General features: G+C 39.3%; 1 protein-coding gene across 4 annotated transcripts in view; it reads right to left on the reverse strand.

Annotated features, from left to right (window-relative positions):
- Nucleotides 1-19422, reverse strand: part of ECI2 (enoyl-CoA delta isomerase 2) — a 33326-nt gene extending 13904 nt beyond the window's left edge. The window contains exons 1-3 of one of the 4 annotated variants that reach the window (XM_067290807.1): nucleotides 19200-19422; nucleotides 2433-2595; nucleotides 1031-1129 (exon numbers count right to left, since the gene is read on the reverse strand). In XM_067290807.1, coding sequence (XP_067146908.1) covers nucleotides 1031-1129; nucleotides 2433-2540 — 207 coding nt within the window. In that variant the 5' untranslated portion in view covers nucleotides 2541-2595; nucleotides 19200-19422. Of the gene's footprint in view, nucleotides 1-1030; nucleotides 1130-2432; nucleotides 2596-5937; nucleotides 5990-19199 lie in introns of those variants that run through there. The other 3 variants (XM_067290806.1, XM_067290808.1, XM_013941947.2) reach the window with 3 other exon arrangements.
- Between the last annotated feature and the right edge of the window lie 1404 nt (nucleotides 19423-20826).

The following is a 20826-nucleotide window of genomic DNA, read 5'->3' on the forward strand; positions in this document are numbered from 1 at the left end:
GCATTAGCAAAACAGCTTGTTTGTAAAGCTTACGTTTCCTTCATTTACTACCAATGGAAGAAACTGCTATGTGTAATAGCTATGTGTAATATCAGACTTAAGACAATCTGCATGAAAATAGAATACTTGTATTTCTTTGACTCTATATTCTGCCTGCTCATTTCACTTGAGGTAAAGACTTCTCAAAAGGTTGTAAAAGGTAATAAAGATCTCAAGATCAACTGAACAAGAATGAAAAGAGGCTCTGAATACACCGTTTTTTAGCCACTTTTTTCTAGTCTTTTAGTTAGAGACCAACTTTTTAAGGTGACAAAGTTATCAATATCATGCTGGATTCATGGATTTATTCTTTTTCTAAATAGGGAGAGAGAGAAAGAGACAGACAAGGTTTAATAGTATGTGAAATCACAGGAGAGGCCTAATTCTGCTCTCAAGGTAGAATTTTCATTTTGGCTAAAGCAAAACTATGTATGAATCTTCACCATTTAACCTCCCTCCAAGGGCATCTAATTCCTGTACTTCTGTATTTGACAGAAAGAATGGATAAGACTAATTTTCCTTTCCTTAATGACTGGCAGGACTTGCTACAGATGGAAGGTTTTCTCCTCCTCCCGACCCAGAGGTTTAATCTATCTCCATATAATAGTAAGATCTGTGAGAACAACAGAGAGAAGGATCACAAGTCAAGGAACACACCTGTAAGAAGAGTGAGGCTCAATCCATCTCTCACAGGAAACAGCAGAATATGACATAATGTTTAAAACTACATTTTTATGGTAAGTCACCACACACATAAGATCTCTTACAGTGCTACAGGCGGTTAGTAGTAATTTAAAACTAGGCTTACACAGGAAAAAAAATCTCCAAACATTAAGTATTGAAATAATTATGAGAATACAGTGCAAAACATTTCAGAGTCTGAAGCAGAGGCCCTCAACTAGCAGATAGTATGTTTAGATACCATTCATTTACAAACCAGGCACTTGAAGTAATTTACAAAGTAGCTAAGTGGAACTATAGATGTCATCACCTGAGACAAATTGCCAAGAGAATTCCATGCATCCCATTTGGCCTTCTTGACAAAGTCCAGCATACCTGGTTTTGGAGAATTGCAGGGACCCTCAGTAGCCTGAGAAGAAAGTGAAACAAACTCATTTAAATCTTTGATTAAAGTTCAGATGTCTTGGTAGAAAAAAAACAAAAAAACAAAAAAACAAAAAAAACACCTTTAGGAAGATTTATGTGATCAGAATACAAAGTTCAGCTCTGAGGGAAGGAAAATCTAATTGTTGAGCTATATTCAGACAGTCTGCATACCATGAAACTTCTGTCTGCCATTTCCTAATAGATGGTGCTGGGCTTTCAGATGCCCCTAACCAATAAGAGATACTAATTTCAAAATATACATGCATATATGTTCTCAGCAACCTATCTCAAATTTGTGAAAGCTATGTATTTAAAAAGAAAGTTTTAAAAGTGTAAGTTGTTTGAACAAATATATCATTGTGTAAGATCTAGTAGTTGGAACTAACTTCAAAGCTGGCCCTGCTTTGCGCAAGGTGGTTGGACAAGATGACCTGCAAAGGTCTCAGCTATCCTAAAGTACTCTATAATCAATTTTCCTGAAGAAAGGTAAACTATCAGAGATAAATATTTAGAGTTGGCGGATAAAAAAAGAAAAGATATATTTTTGAGCTCATTATTATTAGTTACTGAAGTACCTGAAACATTCTATTGTCTTTAAGAAGTTTTTATTTAAAAGAATGATTGATTGCCTTCTTCAATATAACAAGCCATGGCTTGTACTGACCCTGTGGCCAATCTTGATCCACAAATACTTCCCTAAATACCAGTACAAATCCCCCTAAGGACTTTCAACAGTATCTATACAGTGTCCTTCCATGCTGTAGTAAATAACTTTCACTCAGAGTAAATGGGGAAGAATTCCTTGAATTAAAAAAAAAAAAAAAAAAAAAAACTAAAAATACCCACAAAGTCAAACTTCAACTGTCAATACTGCTAGATTATAGGACCAGCTGACTGTCTGCAGATACAACAAAGTTAAGAGAAAGCATGTGGCATTCTCTTTTCTTCCTGAGCACCAGCAATTTTCCTGTGCTGCATCAATACAGGGCATATTATATGGAAGGCGTCACACAGTGGACATAATTTGGCTCTAGTCCTTTGAATAAAGGTTTCTATTCAAAGGACAGTTTACAAGACGAAGCAGTCTGCCTTCCCTCTGAATTCAGGCAGAGTTTGAGGGGCTGGCATTTCAAAAACAGAATTTGACCACTTGAAATGAAAAGCTTGTTAAGACACAATACATTGGAACACCCCATATTTTAAATATATACTTTAAATATATATTTTATGGGTCCATCCCCTCAGATTATAACTGCCCCTTAAAAAACAAAATGAGTCAAGCCCACCTGTTTAAACAAAGCGTAGAGCTTCAACTTAACTTCATTCCCAGGATCCTTTTTCAAAAGCTTCAGCTGCTCTTGAGCCTTTTCAAAGTCTTGCTGGCTGACTTGCATGGTGGCTGCAGTCGTGTGCAGGTGAATTGCTGGAATGCAAAGAGCTTGCACTCGCCTATTAACAAGTGAGAAAAAAAATCTCATTAATTGCCTTTTTTTTTTTTTGTAAGACTAGAGAAGAAACAAATATGCTGATTTTAAGATACTTTAAGTAAATGCAAAACATTAAATCTTTGTACCTGCACTGATTAAAACAACAACAACAAAGCAAAATATAAGAAATTACAAGAAAGTTGCTTTAGAAGTTGGGTTCAGCTGTAACATAATTAATCTTTGGAGAACAAGACATTAGCTCTCTCTAGTATGCAAAATGCTGGATTTAATGCAAGAGCCAAGCATTAACTAGAATGGTGCCAAATGCCAGAGGAGAAACTACACAGTGATATACCAGCTGATCATCTACAGACCACTAAATGGCAGTAGTGGTAAACTAATGTTTTGCTGTTTCTAGAATAAATCATAGTCCTACAGGTTCCATCCATGACAAACAAACACAGAAAAATTTTATTTAAGTTTTCATCTCTGTATACAACATTAACAGCTTTATATGCCTATGAATTAAACAGACCAGTAGCCTGTCTGGTTTTCAAAATCTTTGCAAGATTTGTGTGCTTCTAACTCAAAGCATCTTAATCTAAAGGCCTGGTTCTGCTATCAGGGCAGCATAAATCAAGACTAATTTCAAGATCTACTTTGGGGTAAGAAAAGGATTGGCTGTAAAACAACCTGTAGATACTTGAAATAAGAGTTGGACAGAATATTCTGGGAAAAGAACTTTCCACCAGAAAAAAAAGTAATCCCATCAAAACAAACAAACCAACCAACCGAACAAACCCTGGTAACACTTTGTAAAACCAGGTCTGTTTCAATGATTTTGGAATCCAAAAGAAGCCTAATCATTTTGACTTGTTTCAATAGGGCAATAGCATGTCGTTTCAACTTTCTTCATTTAAATTCCAATATATTTAAGAATATTTACTTATTTATTTAAAATGTTAACATTTTATGTTTCAATTAGTTCCTTCTGGACTTTTTGGGGGAAAAAAAAAAGAGAAGACTTTTTCCCATTGCAGTTTGCATAGAGACACAGGTGCCACGTTAGAATGTTATGCAAGATATAGTTTATAACTAGTCACATTTAAAAAAGTAATGATTATCTGAAATGCAGACCAGCAGACTGCTTAATCACCAACTTACTGTGTTAACATTAGAGTTACAGAACTGTAATTTTTAACTCATATCTATCATGAAAATTCTGCCTTTTTACACACCTAATCAGAATTTTAGAGAAATAAGAAAATGCCCATTTCAAAAACATCTTCATCACTCTTATTTCTTAAATAAAATTTATTTTCTATTTTAAGCCTAAAAATTAAAAGGCAAGAAGTGTGAAGAATGACAACAGTGTACAATGAATTTTATTACTTTTTAAAACCATCCAGATACAAGGTTTAGGTTGCCTTGCAAAAATGTTTGTAAAAATCTGTTGGTATTATGTTCTATTATGGCTCTTCTGCATTAACGAAATCTAAGTTCCTGGTATTTACTTTTTTGGGGCTACTGAGGCTACTGAGTTTGAATGATGGAGAAGAAAAGAATATTTTCTGTTGTATACAGAAAACAACAATACAAAACTATGCCATTAGTGCTTAAAAAGAAAGAATCTCAGAATCTGCTTCAAAATCTTTTGTTATTAGACAAAAATCTACCTGAACAATACAAAATGGAATAAGCTATCAAAAAGCAGAAAGTTCTTATCTTAAAGTAAGGCAGTGGGAACAGAAAGTCTTCTTACATAATTGATCAGCTGTAAGCCTTTATTAACATAGCAGTGAACTCAAAAATGTGGGTTAATCATCTGCCAGTTTAACAAACATCAGGCAAAAGATGCCTTCAGAAGACTGTGTCAGAGTTTAACAAGTCACTTATCACTTAACTAACTGTTGAGGCTCATGGACTTCATGCCCAGCATCAGCAACAGCATTTTAACAGGAAAAAGTTGGCCTAAACAGGTACAGACACAAGTTTTTGAATAATACTGAGTTTCTTAGTTCAGTTTGCCCTGGACTCTCAGAACATGATGTTTACTTTCAGAGCCTATCCCCAAGCATGTGTTTAAGATGCCATTTACAGGAAAATGAGAATGAAGGAACAAGGCTTGATTTTTTTCATTTTCCTAACCATGTTTAGAGGAACTTGAATGCCACTGGTCCCAAGATGATCAGTGTATCTTGTATGATTTTTTTTTGACAGACTTAGGCAGTGACTATACTAAAGTAGATTCAAAGTTTAAAAAAGGAGATTTGAGTTTTACACCATGTTTGAGAATCCTGACTTGACTACAGCTTGACTATGGTCACACAATGTTTTAAATATCATAAATAGGCTTTAAGATTACAGGTCTGTCTTTTATACAGTTTGATAGCTGTGACCATAAATGAACAAAACTTGAAGATGGGGGCGAGGGGAAAGCACAAGAGCCAGTCTAAAAGCATGTGCACTTACATGTTCAGGGTTGGGGGAATTTCAGATTAGCAGGTCAGGAGTTCTCTTCCTTACTAAGAACACAAGCGGACAAGTTGGAAGAGGAGGAGGAACCAATTAGGTCAATAAAAATATCTGGCTGAGGAGAAGTGGAATGATCTTTCAGTAAGTCCAGACTTGCAGATAAGAAATAGGCCATCTATCTAGCTCAACTAGCCCATCTTACATTTTCCTTTTTCCTTCTTCTTTTCCTCCGTACTGACTGGTTTGCTATAGGAGTTTGCAAAACTTAGTGGTTTATTGATGAGAAAATGTCATCATCAACATCAAGGCATGTTGCCAGAACACAGCAGAAATGGCTTATTCTTTAGAAGTCAATACATTTGGTTTACTTGGAAATGAAAAATACAGGGTATTATTAACCACAGGATTATTAGGGAGGGTATGGAGGTGTTGATGACTATCCCTCCCTACTCTACAAGTATAATCACAATACTGTAGCTAGTGTAGAATAACTCAAATGTATTACTATCAGGAAGTAGAAATATTTCTAGTGTTCTGGTATTTCCAATATATCTAGCTGGCAGAAAAGATCGGTGCACATACTGTATAACCAATGCATTTACTGCTGTTTTAATAAACAGAAAGAAATGAAAGTCAAATTATTTCCTCCTTTACATTAGATGATTTTTAATAGTTGTTCTAAACACAAGTTTGGTGTACAAATCCTTATCAGCTTTTAATATTTTACACTCCTACACTGTTTTGACATGTAAAGAACAGAAGATAATGATGTGTCTATTGGCAAATCGAAGTGCTGAATCACTGTTGTTTAGTATAAGTGGCTCAGCTGTGCTTGATAGTTTTTTTTCCAATCTTAAAGAATAGCTAAGAATCAAAGATCTAAGATTACTATTCATTGAGATCTGAAATGGGCTGTTCTTTATGGTCTATACATGCACAGTTAACATTCTTTCATCACAGCTGTTGGGAGGGAAATTGGAATCATCTCCTGAGGTCTCCACAAGAGCTCTCCAGCAGAATTCGAACTTAACTGGAACGTGATGAATGATTAAAACATGAGACAATTTCTTGTGCATCCTCAGTGCATATAAGACATCTCTGCAAGCAGAAAGATTTGCAGACAGATATTCTCTGAAACACATTTGAAAGTTATAAACATGAATGCCAGTAAAACATATAATGATGTGACACTCATACACGGGATACTTGGTGAGAATCACTCATCAAAGCTCTATTGTGTATCTGGAGAGTCACAAACTTAAATAGGTTCTTTACACAACCTCATCCAAGGTGACTTTCTAACAAAACACTCTTGAACAGCTACTCAAAATAATTTTGTTGCTAATGGAGAGAGGAAAAAGCCATTTTTATTTGGCATCCAGGGACAATTCTTGCTGACTGTAGAGAGCAAGAAAGTGTACCCACTGGTGTTACTGGCTTTTGGCCAAGGTAGTTAAGTTTCTCACAAGGACAACAGCCAGCTGCTGAAGCCCCATCTGCATTAGGAAACCCACTGACACTACTGCTAGTTCAGCTGAAAGAAAACGGAGATGAACGCTTTGTCTGACGCCTACATCTCCACAACACCTAGATACAATAGGGATGCACAAAGACTGGACAAACTATATAAATGATCAGTATTTGTCAATGGCTTATCCTAGCCGAATCCAGAATGCTTTCAGATCATTAGAATTAAACAAATTAGATGTAAACACATAGTAGCGCATTGCTCTTGGTTCCAGCACTGCTTTTAGCACTCAGTATATTCATTCTTCAAAACCAGACAAAATGGTAAGTGTCCTGCAAAGACCCAAACCAATTTACACAATAAAAATCCAATGGTACCTTGGAATCAGAACTAAGATTCTCTCAAATATGTAATTTTACAAAACCTTTGCAGTGTGGAGACTTGCACATATATTTTTGTTAAGAAGGAATTTACAGCTGCTCTATGAATAACAATGTTATTGAAAAGTCTTATCAGTTTCTGACTGATACTTTTCTCTTTAGATATCTTCTGTAACATTGACTTTACTCTTTCTTAGTTTTATCAGAGGACCTGGTGAGCTTGTAGATATTGCACACTGCTAATTCTTGTGCACAAAATAAAACACTGAGAATGTTAGTCACTTTTAGAGATGAAAATTATATACATCCCAAATAAGTTGAATTCATGTCCCACTAAAACATTTTAAAAAGCTCAAAGCATAGCATTAGAAAAGCCGAGCCAATGGTAGCAGCTCCCAAGACAGAGGTCAGAACTCCACGCTGGATCTTGGCAGTAACTAGTGGAGATGTAAGACAGACAGAATCACACTGGCTTATGCTATCATTATGGAGATTAGGAAAAACTACTGGTATGGCGAAGTGGCTAACAACCAAAAGAGTGAGAGCGGTCTTGCACCACTTTTAGTGTTTCACCTGGCTTCTTACTATCAGTTAAAAAACAAACAAAAACCCAGCAAGATTCTTTGGTTCCAGGGACAGGGTTGCTATACTGATGGACTGGAAGCAGTAAGCATTTTACAAGCACGTTTGTCAGAGTATAAAATGTTAATATACTTGAAATAAAAATTTTATTCCTTTTTAATGGCTAGCTTCTAAGGCTCAAATTTTTTAAGCATGACTCTGCATTTCACAAGTTATAAATCTCTTACACCATATTTCAGAATAATTATCACAACACTGTAGAACAAAAACAGCAGCCACTTTTTTGGAGTACCAAAGAGTCAGTGAAGAATCCAGGACCCACAGTCAATCCAATCCTAAGAAATCCTTTCTACTCCCAGTCAAGAACTGGAAAACAAACACAGTTAACCTGCTAGCTATATTGAAGCAGTACATAGCCTGACCCATTAATTTTAAAAGTTCATCTCTAGAATATATTTTGAAGTTAGCTTTTCTAGCCTTCATGTGAAAGCCTTCAGACTCCGTTTCAGGGGAGGAATCAGAATGTCCTAGTCTAAGATACTCAGAAATTAGGAAGCCTACACTGTCACTGTTAAATTCTCAACCAGCAGGCTCACTGTGCAAGTCAATATATGTACAGGGACTAAAAAAGTAGTGGAACGAATGTATGTATCCAATCTTTGCTGCTAAGAAGTTCCATTCATATGGATCAATTTGCAAGATCCTGATGGAAAAAAAAAAAATCCAGAATAACTGACTGCCTAATTAGTAAAGATCTTTTACAGAGCAAAATACCCTATGAAATCCATGAAATCATAACCCTCGCTAAAAGCAAAGTCCTCTCGTCTGCCATTTTCAGATAATCAGAGGAGAGGGTAGGACTGGGGGAGGGCAGGCATGCTCTCTGCCAAAAGGAAAGAGGTTTATCCGCAAGCTATCCTAGCTACAGACAAACTATGTGAAATATCAAGAATTAGATCAGGACCTACAAGGGACAACTCACTGTTTCTGTATGTCTTCCTTCCCCAACCTACACTTATTTTCTACAGAGTAACAAGATTAAAATAAAAAAAAAAAGGGGGGGGGGAATGCTTTCCCTCTGGGGAGGCAGATGCCAGGAGAGGGTGACACTCTTGCAAGCAGATTAAAAGGACACTGCCATATTCAGAAAGCAAGCAGATTTTTTAAAACAGGGCATTGCTAACAAGGTCAGAAAGCTGCTATGCACTACATAAGTCAGGAGGTGCTTAGGACAAACTTGTTTTTACTTGTTTGTACACCAACTCAGTGATAATTTCCACTTTGTCTTTGATTAAAATAGACTTTGATTACTGACTGGATCACAGAAATTTCCAGTTACAGTACTGCACTGCATCAATTAGAAGGTAACTTTCATATACACAGGAAAACAACAACACAACAAAATTATACACAAGTTCTCTTTGGATTTCAGCACAAATGCAATCTCAGTCTATCTACTGAATTTACTAGCTATTTAGTATTATTCTTTTCATACGTATTTAGGACAACACAAAAAGTCAGCATCTTAAGAACAAAATAATGAAGTTATCAGCTCTCCGATAATACTTATGCTCTCCTTCCCTGGCTAGTCTTCCCATAGCTGGCTAACCTGAATCTCTTAACACTAGTCTTATTAAAACTACTAGCTGATAAGATATTATCCTGACAATCGTAAGAGTGAATTTTTCTTTATCCTAATATCATTGCTTTCAGCAACAAAAGATTACATCCAGGATAATTTAATAACCAGGATGTGGGCAAATTATCGAATGATTTCATTTCACTTTTACATGTTTATAACTGCCAGATCTCTGTAAGGCTAAACAAGTATTACCACTTGTTCAATGACTCAAAACCTGAATTTTGATAGAAAAAATAACTCTTCCAGGACCCATTCCAAGAGAACTTCTGCCTCCTCTTTTCTGGTGGAGCATTTATTACTGAATTACATGGCAATGATTTCTGTTTCTCTGTGAAATAAAGGATGGTTCAACAACACCTTTAAAATCTTAGCCCACAGTTTTTGCTGGAGTTTACTGATTACAGTCTAAATCTTATTATAATGAACTTACAGGGAACCTGAAAAATGAGCACTGTAATCAGTGTACTCATCAAAATAGAAGGGCTCAATCATTTACTACATCAGAATAATGAAGAAACATCTGAACTGAATATCAACAGTACTTTTAGGGAAATTACTTCATATGATCAATATTTAAATGCTTCTTTTAAAATAGAACAGTCAGGAAATAGGAAAAAAAAACAAAAATTCATATGTGGAATACAACAATAAAGTAGAAGGGGAAAAAAAAAAAAAGAGACTGACATAACCAGGTCAATCTTCTGTACACGTTCACTACAACAAGGATAGCTACTAGTGAAACACCTGGTTTTAACTTTGGCATTGTTATAAATGGAGGTTAGTTATAAACAAGGTTTGTTACAATGCATTGAGTCTACATATTCAGCCCAGCTAGAATGCCATATTCTGCACTGTGACGTTCTGAATTGTTGATATTCAAGTATTTTTCATTTCTTAATATGTGCAATGTTCCAACAATTTTGCTAGAAATAAACAGACCAATTACCCTGCTGATGAGGACTGCTATGCAAGCATGAAGTACTGCTTGCTGGCTCTCTTTGGTAGATCGCAGTTGAAGACAGAACACAATTTGCATGGGAGGGAGAAGAACAAGCAAAGAGAGAAGTAGCTTCTCAAAATGGTACTATTCAGTGACAGCATTTTCTATCCTACTGAAAGCTCAAAATGAATGCCTAACACCCTATAAAAAAATAATTCACTTGAAATTTAATTCACATTCCCCTCAAGAGTCTCACAGCTATCCTGTGATGGAGATAGAAATCTTAAAAAGCAAGGGAAGAAAGAAACTGCAGTTCCTCCTGTCAGGTGGGAGTTACTTGAGGCCACTTTAGAGAGAATGATCATACAAGCCTAGAAAAATACAACAACAAAAAACATGTAGTTAACTACCACCTCATTTGCATTCACATTATCAGCTTCCTTTGAACTCAGCAAAGCTGCTACAGAACCACCTAGTGATCATTGCCTAAATAGACAACACTGACAAGGTCATACTGACTTCAATGAACAGCTGCTTCAAAGCAAATCAACTACAACAGAAAGTTGTGTTCCAATCCAATCCATCTTCTAGAAGAGACACCTTGCCTTACATTAACTGTGAACTACTAAATCTGTCTCAATTACATACAGAGTTAGTGAGCTTGCTGTTCTGGATTTTGTTCTGATTTTAACTGCTAAGCATATTTCTGTACAAAGCAGTTTAAAAAGGTACTTAGGAAAGGGCTTAAGTTTGTTAAGAAGCTTTTTTGGACAGCTGCTCATTCATTTCACCACTATCTTCTGTCTTTTAAGCCATATTTGTAAACCAGTAGTGCAAATAGAACGTAGTAATTCATAAAATTAACCTTAGTATTTGCACATAAAGTTTCCCATTAAGAGATGGACTTGTGCACTGACTTGTTAGGCTCAGGCTCAGTATTCAAAGACAGTGAATGAGTCTTCTCTAAGGGTCGTGTTTCAGAATCCAGGTCCTTCAATTTTTCTTAAAGTTCAAGATTTATCAGTAGAATGAAGACCCTTTCTGAAACACTCTGAAGGTTACCTTACAGTGAGCTGTATAGACAGAGCCCCCCATGATGCTAGCAGCTGCTGACTGTAACAGTATTTTGCAAAAAGTTACCGCAGCAGTAAAATCAAGCAAGTTTACAAGAAAGGAAAGTAGATTAGGTTTTTTTAAATGTAGACGAAAAGAAAATCATTGGTACTCGAAAGGTAAGGGAAATAAGACAAAAAAAAAAAAAGCCTCTAAAAAGAGGCTTATAGACCTGCACCAAGACAGAAAAGGCTAAGCTTGTAAAAAGACTTAAAATCAAGGCAGTTTGATCTGCTGGCTCTTCAGACAATCAGGCAAGGATCAGTGGTCAACAGTCAGCCAAAGAATGGGCAAGACAATCTGGCTCACTAGCATCAGTTAGAAGAACTAGAAGCCTGACCTCCCTAAAGAAAATTTGAAAAGATAAACACAGTTATCTAGAGCAGAGTGTTTGAGACCTTCAGGACCCAGCATAAGCCAAGGAGAGCTAAAAAACAGAAATTTGTCTCAGAAAAGTTGTTGGCTGCCTGACAGGGAATAGAAGACAGCTGAGCAAGCTAGTACAGCACTGAAAGCCATGACTTAAGAGAGAAACCAAAATACAGAGCCCATAAGACAGCCATTGGAGACAACCCACAAAAAGCCAACTCCACAGGGGGTCTCTAGGATCAAGATATGCATTTCATTCTGTGGAAAAAATATAGCCAACCCTGTACATGGGCACATTTCCCATGACAACCTGTCACGATGCATTCCCATCCAACTGCTAGTAGGCGTGAAAGTTAGTGACAGACATCCAGGAGACTGCAGGACACCTGCTGTCCATGCTACATTCAGAAGATTTAGAGGGAAACCACATCAAACACAGACAAGGCCTGACATCTGGTCAAAAGTTTCAGGCATAAAAGTAACTTTTACTGCCAGCAGCAGAGATTTTGGCATAAACTCAAAGAAGGGCCAGGAGTGTTAGCAAACCAGATTTTTGAGAATATGTTCTTTCTGATGTATTACTTGAGAGCAACACTGCAAAAATCTAGTCCTCCTCCTCGTAAAAGTGAAGAGGATTGGATCACCAGTGCCAGTGCACAATAAGAAAGAGAATGAAAGCAGCAGCTGCAATACAGAAATAGGGCCTGGCAGTGGGAAAGTGGGTGAGAAGTAAAAGGCAATAGTATCCTTTTTGCTCCATCTATGTGAGAATATGAGAAGAAAGCTGTTAAGTTTTGTATGCCTGTATCCAGCCACAGCTATCTGATTGGGATTGGCAGAACAAGCCAGAAATTGCCCATTTCCACGGGGGAGGACACTACAGTGATACAAGGCAGACTCCCTCTGAGGCCCATTAGCTCTCTGTGAGCAAAACTGGAGGAAGGAAACAGAGAACAGAACAAGGGATACCAAACTTATGGGTACTGTCCAAGACGACAAAAGCTTCAGAGAAGTTTTCCCCAAGGCAAGGCTCGCCTGCACTCTGGGTGTGCTGATGTCTGCAATTAGCCCAAAAATGTAGGAAACTTAATTGTATAGCCTGTAGTAGTGGAGGACTGTTTCCATCCTCCTCAGATATCAATAAGAAAAAAAAGCATCAGACAAGTGTAAGGCAATCAATAGACCATTAACAGTAACAGAGAAGTGTTTTCAGAGAATGACATGGTATACCAGGCATCTTTTCAATGACAGAGGCTCCAGAGCACTCCCATTTGATGAAGAAGCCAAGAGTAGAATCTCTCTTAGCAGGAAGAGCAAGGTTAGTTCTTCCTCCATCCTCAGGGGAAGAGTTTCCTTATAATGTGGACAGTTTCGGGGTAGAGCCAAAACCCTAGAGAAGTTAGGCTAGAGACAGGAAAGGCCTTAGCCCTCCCCTTCCCAGGCTTTGTAGCTCCAGGGCTAACTTCTGGGCTGAATCCAGCTTTGCAGCACACTCCAGCTAACCCGAATTTAGGAGTCACTGGTAATAGCATGCAAGTGGGAACACACACCAAGCTGCAATGAGGGTAGCAGAAGCCTTGCAGAATGGAGTTTCAGCGCCGCCCTCACCCTCTCACAGACAGATGTGGGAATCTGCCAAGATCAGGTTTCAAGCTCACACCACAGGTTTTAGATTACAAGACACTGCAAGCATAAACATAGACTATATGGTGCAAAGGAAATCATCTTTATGGTTTATGACAGCTGGGAACAAACACACTGAGTGAGGTTTGGGATACCAAGTGATATGCTCTTTTGAGGGGAAAAGGAAGTCAATGGTTGAGCTTCAAAGGGGAAGGGGCTGGTGTTACAGCATTGCCCTCTGCAAGTTTGCCTTTGAGGGGACACTTCTCTTGACATTAGGGTTAAAGGGTTCTTAAAAGAGCCCAAACAGGAGTTTATGAAGGGGAAAAACATTAAATGACTTTTCCTCTACTTCTCTTTGTCTAAGCTTAACTAGTTCATTTTATCTATGGTAAAACAGATTTACCATCACCAATCTAGTGAGGAGTAATCTGCACCTGTGTATTCTAGGACCTTGCATCTGACTGGCTTAGTTAACAGAATGGGAGAGAGGACAGGAAGGAGCTATAAGGTCTGCAGTCAGAGACAGGAAAAGAAAGAGATGCCACTTATGCCACAGGTGAAGGGACAGCTTTCCAGGGTTGTAACGATCTGCTTTGCCACGAATGTATCAAACGGCAATGGGCATCACGATCAAAACCTGTAAGTGAGCTATCAAATCAAGGCTGAGCAACTTAGTGAGCAGGTTCAGTTATTCCCCCCCACCATCAGAAGTGGAAAAGGACTGCAGAGACTGAATGAGGACAGATGCGTATTGTGCTATGATGTGATAGCACCTGAGCTCCTGCTGTGCAGGTGGGCTGTAAACATGAAGATGCCTAGTCAGAAGATGATGCTGGGAAGGGAATTAGAAATTTGTGACACTGTTCAAGAGCCAGGATCAAGGTAATTCTGAACCTTGAGAATGCTGTCTCCAAGCTGAAGAACAGAAACTGTAGTAAAGACCACTTTACTGTAAGCAGGAAGTATTCCAGGCCTGGACAAAGATCAACAAGGCTCCTTAAGCAGGGACAAACCCATAGCTTAAGAGAAAGTTAACTATTTTTCCATCCACTTTATTCAAATACCATTACTTTTTGCAAAGGCACGTTCGAAAAAAGCTCTTCAGCATTGCTGAGAAACATAAGAATAGCTCCTAAAAAGATCAGTCTTCTATAGGATCTGACCTTCTTTGAAGTTGCTAAAGGAACCGTACCAAGAAACAAACTAGAAAGTTAGGCTGTGTCTACGCTACTGCCTTAGTTCAGATGAGGAGAGTGCTTTTGAAGTAAATCTCCAAGTTGTTCCTGATTCCATTCTCCTGCTTTGTGTTGCAGAACTGTTTCAGCACTTGTGAGTTAGATTCCTTCTGGATGAAACTAAATTAGAAGATGCGCTCCAGCTGCTAACAGGTATTCTGTCTTGGGATCAGGTTACAACCAGTCTGAAGTAAAACCCCAAAGCAAGGATAGTGTGGAGCAGAGTTCACACCAACAAATGTTCTGCCTCTACTGGTTTGGTCTGCTTTGCTAAGGCAGATACAGCTTGCATCACAGCATCAGAGCTGTGCAGCCTCCCCCCTTGAACAGAATCTGAAGATGGTGGAACGAGCACACCCTCAGTAAGACAGCTCTAGATGTGCATCTGGGTTAGCATCCCCTCTCCTCAGACAAATTCAGACTTGGAACAATTATGTATAACGATGGGGGAGCACAAGCAGGCACCTGGGAGAAGAGCCAGTGGAACTCAAAACTCCAAATTTGGAAGGATTAGGAATGTCCTGGTTATTAAAAAAAAGTAAGATCAATGCTTGCATTCTGCCCTTAAGATTGTAAGAAACTTGCTCTCCCAGTGTTCCAAGGATATGCCTTTTTTTCCTACTTTAGATGGAAAAAAAACCCCAAAAACAAAAGAAAAAAAAACAAAAAAACCTTAAGTTCATTGTGCAGCAAGGCTGCCAGTGTTTTTGATATAATTCTGCCAGTATACTGCTGATACAGAAAATAAAGCCTACCTGTCTGGTATTTCAGACCAGATATAACACAAATAAATGGTGCAATATATCTGATTATATACTAAAACATTAGTCCATTATTAATGTTTAATGATATGACATTATTTCAGAGATGTATGTTTGAAACTGCAGATTCTGCATAACTCCACTAGCCTAATGATACCCAGCAGTACAGTCTTTTACGTGCTTTCCAATTTAGAGTCACCTTCCCTCCCTCTCATCTTAACAACTTAGCAACAATAAGTTAATATTGTTTATCTGTAGAAAGCTTGCCTAGAGAGTTCTCTTTTAAATCGAAAGCAAAAGTCATGCTGATCTCACAATTTGCATTCTCTTTGGTTTTCCCCATTTCTTAAAAATGTTCATGTACCTACTTCAAATAATTTCTCACAAAGCTGTGGGAGAAAAATACTATGATTTAATGGCCAAATTGCAAAAATCAAAGTTTCCCAGTCAAGATGCACTGATTCCTAATTGAAATACTTAGATACTTGTAAGAAACTAAATCAGAAAAGGACTTCAGCACCCACACATTAAGCAGCTGCACACTCTTGATTTTATGGCGTCAGGTCAAAGTTGATTCCATACCCAGAATTAGGCACCTATATTCCGTGCATGGTCTGTGATTTGTGAATTGCCATTTTAAGATAACTGCAGTGTCGGACAGGATCTTTATCTAATAAGACACAGAATTATGCTCCTTTTCATGGGGCTGACGGGGGCGGGGGGGGGAAGTGGCAAAGGCAGAGTACCTCGTTTCCATTCCTGGGCTTGGCAGGAGAGATGGATCAGACCACTCAGAACTGGGGCAATCCCAGGCGTTTTAAGAGACAGCTTGCTAAGCTTTCAAACAATGATGGGAGGCACTTTGAGTTTGGGCTCCTCCATGCGTATGCAGCAGTTTAATAGAGGCATCTAGACCACAGTTTTGGACTTATGCGCCCCACATCTGTTTAAGACCTCTTTTGGAGTGCCTAAGCATTTTATTAACTGCAGTTCACAATATTTGAAGAATCTGAAGTGAAAATCCAAAAGCAGTTTTATTTGACCTCTTCTTGCTCCTACAACTTGGCTACATAAAGCACATACATTTGCACCAAACCCCTCATTAAAATCACATTGACTGCCTCTCATAAAAATGCTCTGCTGTTGGTGAAGATGCAGTTCAGCCTCTCAGCCCAAAAACTGGCACAAAATCATACGTTAATGTAGGTGGGAAGGGACCTCAGAAGGTCACCTACTCCATCCCCCTGCTCAAAGCAGGGACAGCTTTGACATTAGATGAGCTTGCTCAGTGTCTTGTCCAGTTAAGCTCTAAACAATCCTGAGCCTGGAGGTTCCATAACCTCTCTGGCACTGTGATATTATATTTGTTAGGAAATAGTCCAAAATATTTTATACATTTATAGTTGTATAAAATTTTGTTATATGATTATATAATCCTGTTCTGGTTTGAAGGTATTTGCACCTTAAACATTAATAACTAAAAGAATAATAGAATTCTTCTTGAGTTGTGGTAACAGTCATGACTATTTTTCTCAGCCCCACTAAAGCAAATACTGCATGTGGCTTACACATGGATTGCTCAGTGACACTGCCTGCACCAGAGACTCAGCAATTTCTTGGAGCCTTGACTCCCTTCTGTTCTGAAAGCAGAAGTCTGGCAAAACACAGCTGCTCAATACTTGGCACTTAAAAAATTTTTTTTAAACTAACATACCTAAAAGACAGCACCAAACTTGGCAAGAAGCAACTTCCAAAAGGACAAAGCAGAAACAAAAAAGACCACTGCTCTAACAGAACACCAGACATATAGTCAAACATGAGGTATGCTTTTAATGAAGTATTTCCTAAGCTGATTCAAATTTTTTTTTTTCAGTGGAATAAGTACATGTGTTGTTGCTTTTGTGTTTGAGTCTAGCATTTGTACATTAGAAATCTGGATCAAAAATACCCAGGTATTTGTCTGGGGGTAGGAACAACACCCAGCAAAAGTTAACTTTTATATTTTGATACGCACACAGATACTTACGAAAGGAAAGCAGTTTACTAAAAAAGAATATAAGAAACGAGCAAAAGAAAAACAACCACTGAAACAGTGAACTTCTTCCTTCAGAAATTCCAGCTCCAATATCTCCTGTCCCAAGAAATCCAAAGGATAAGTTGCCTTATAAATCTAGTTTGTCAAGCTTTGTATAAGCTACCAGTTAAAAATAAGATATTATCATTAATATCGTTGGGAAGGACATAGGAGTGCTCTGATGATTCTGTGTCAAAGAGAACACATTATCACAACCGAATGTAAGTGATGCGTAGGTACATGCAGTTCTAGTTTAATCAATTCTCAAATCTTTCTGCAAGATCCAGAGAAGGTGAGTTTGGACTTCTTACGACTTCTGCAGCTGTGGTGCTCTATAAACATGTTAATCCTTGTTTCACTACCAGCAAAGATGTGTTGCAACTCTGATAGATTATGTCAAAGGTGACAGACAAACTTTGCGTCCTCTGACAAACTGCCAGATAACAAGCTCCCACAACTGCAATAGTACTATAACTTGGTGTTAAACAGTGTTTTATTTTGAAAAGTGGGCATCTACAGCTACCATAGTTGGATTTTTACATGAAAGTTTAAGAGAGCCTTTCACATTATAAGCATGTCTAAGGATAAAGCATCCCAGTAACTACTGGATCAGCTGCCAGGCACATAAAAACTGATCAAAGTGGCACAAACTTCAAACCCGCTTTCAAACTTTCCAGTCAGACTTGATATCCAAAATAAGACAAAGAGAAATTTCTACAAGATTTCTACAGGTATGTGGGTCAAGACTCGTTCAAGGCAGCCTCTGTCTCTACCTATTTCTTAATGTACTATTCATTACAGAAGTCACACTTGTAAATAGGTTTAGAAATTCTGGCACTAATAATGAGGTAGGATTGTTCTATAGGCCTACATAAAATGTATTTTAGAGGAAACCAGCTTTCTTAATTGCTTCTTGTCATGGTGTTAATATTGCCTTTTCAGAAACACAAGCATTTATCCCAGAGAGTTACTCAGCTTAGAAAATTCTGAAATAAACTACAGCTCTCATGAAGGTCTTACAATTTGTAAAACCATGCTGACTTTCTAATTCTTACTCAGTACCATCTGATATTTTTACTAGGATTTTAAAAAACACTTTTTGATTATAACATATGCAGTTTGTTTTTAAAAAAACATATTCTCTTTACCAACATGAGCACGTTCGATTTTTAGTATTGACTAGCAGAATTTTCATCTTGGATGAAGACAAGACTTGCTAGTTTGAGCTCAGGGCTGTCACGAGCTCCTTTCACTGAGGTAGGCTCTGCAATAGCAAACTCTTTACAAGGAAGTTTAGCTCCTATCTGAACAAGAGATTTATATATCTGCAAGTCCTAGGAATATTAACGCATCTCCAAATCATAAGGAGAAAGTTATCACTTCAGATGGATTATTCCTGCTTTCAAGCTAAAGCACACAAGTCGAGACAAACGTTAATGCGTTCATTTCCGATTTAAGAAGTTTGTAGATGTCTTATTTTTCTGCTTTATCATTGGTAAGTAACCTCATCACTGCACAGAAAACATGCACAGCTGTGTCCTGAGGGGTCGTTTCTTTTAACTTTGGGAATACAAAGAAAGGAAACAGAAAATGCCAAGTGTTTCGTAAGGCAACATCTTTCAAGTCTCTGGATGCCTTCGAGTTAAGCAGAAACGTTTACACTTTCAAACCGACTTCTCACAAAATAAAATCAACTCAGCCCGCAGGGCAGGGTTATACAGAACGAGCAGAAGGAAGACTAAAACAACAACAGCAACAGCAGGTATTTTTGGAAGCGCAAAGGGCTGGCTGGCGCTGCAGGCGAGAAGCACAGTTGCAGGCCCGCCAGAGCGTTACATACGGGACGGCCGCCGCCGACACCGGCACGGCCGCACCAGGCTGCTCTCAGGTACCAGCAGCGCCGCAGACCCCCCCCCCGGCACCCCCCTCCCGGCCTCGTCCCTCCCCGCGGCCCTGCTGACCCGGCGGGAGGCTGCGGAGGGCCCGTTACCGGCCGCGCACCGCGGGTCGCTCTCGACGCGGGTCCCTCTTGGAGCGGGGCGGGCAGCGCCGGCGCCAGGCCTCGAGGCTCGGGGCTCACCTGAGGCCGCAGAGCCGCCGAGAGCACAGGCTCCGCGCGAAGGTCAGGCCCGATACCGCCATGACAACGCCGCTGCCGCGGCGGGGCGGGCAAGCCCCGCCCCGCCGGGGCCCGCTGCCTCCCTCCCTCCCTGCGCGGGCGCTGCCCTTGGGGCCGGCCGAGCCGCCCTCGAATCGCCCTCGCAGTGCCGCCAGCGGTGCCTCCGCACGGCGCGGATGTCCGGGGCGGAAAGGAAAGAAGCGCCTCGGCCTGGAAGGAAACAACCCCCCCCCCGCCACTGTAGTACGAAGCATCGCGGGGGACGAGCGTGGGCCCCGCCCCGAGAGCCGTTAAACGGCAGCACAGCCCGCGGAGGCAAGGCAGGGCCTCAGCCGGGCCGTGGGTGCTGTGGGCTCAAACAGCAAAGTCACTCTCCCATCAAAGGGAGGGAAAAAAAAAGGCACACAGCTCACCCAACAGGCGTAGAGAAAGACTGGTGCTCCACAGGGCTCAAAAGCCAAGTCTTACTTCTCTGAGGTGTCTGCGTACCTTGGGCCAATGTAAAATGCACTTGCTGCTGCTTCTGCCTGAGCAGGATACCGCTGAAATCGGTAATATCATTAGATGGCTTTTGTAAGTTATTTGTATTCTAATAAGCTTTCCTCTCTTGTAATAATTCCTTTAAAATGAATAGGAGCAGCAATATTAAAATCACTTTCCACCTTTAAGATGTGCTCACAGTGAAGTAACTTTAAGAGAAGGAAAACGTTTCCTGGCTTCTGCTGCTTCATGTGAGAATAGAGGCAGAGTGAGAGCTGTTCTTCCCTGCATCTTGGTGGCTGAGTGTGGCTAAAGGTGCCCCCTGCAATTGGGGAATATCCTTTCCCATCCTGTCAGCCCCCTGAGCTAGCCCAGCGCCATAGTTCTTACTTACATGTTGCCAGCTCTGCAGAGCTGTTTTGTAAGACTCTGCAACTATACCAATGGTGGCTGTAGAAAATCTACTTTTAAGAAAAATTGAAACAGGCCCCCATGCAAAATTCATGTGATAAAAGACTGAAGTGTAGCAGTGTGCTAACTGGCATGCATCCTGTCAGCTGTCTTATTTCTAACACTGGAGGAGTTGCAAAAGTCTTAGGAATGATCTACTAAAAAAATCATGATGGTAAAAACCAAAATTCCTTGATGGACAAAAATCGTGGACTCAGATCTGTCAAAAATAGTGCCTTACAACATAAATCGCATTTTTAAATAAGGCCGTTACTTGTATTCATTTTTGCTTTGCATACTCACCTAGGTATATCTTAAAAATGTTTATGTTGTGGTTTTTCTAGAAGAATCATCGAGCAGACTGCTTAACAACCTTGTATCTGTCTAATTCCTTGTATTACAGTGATGCTCACAAGCTTAATCCACCATCAATACCTCAGTATGATTGGTGTTGCATAAAGGTGGAATAAATTATAGTTGCAGCCCCAAATAACTTAAAAACAAAAGACATTAATATTTAATGCTAAGCTTTTGTTCTA

The sequence above is a fragment of the Apteryx mantelli genome, chromosome 2 (assembly GCF_036417845.1).
Source record: "Apteryx mantelli isolate bAptMan1 chromosome 2, bAptMan1.hap1, whole genome shotgun sequence".
Taxonomy (NCBI): domain Eukaryota; kingdom Metazoa; phylum Chordata; class Aves; order Apterygiformes; family Apterygidae; genus Apteryx; species Apteryx mantelli.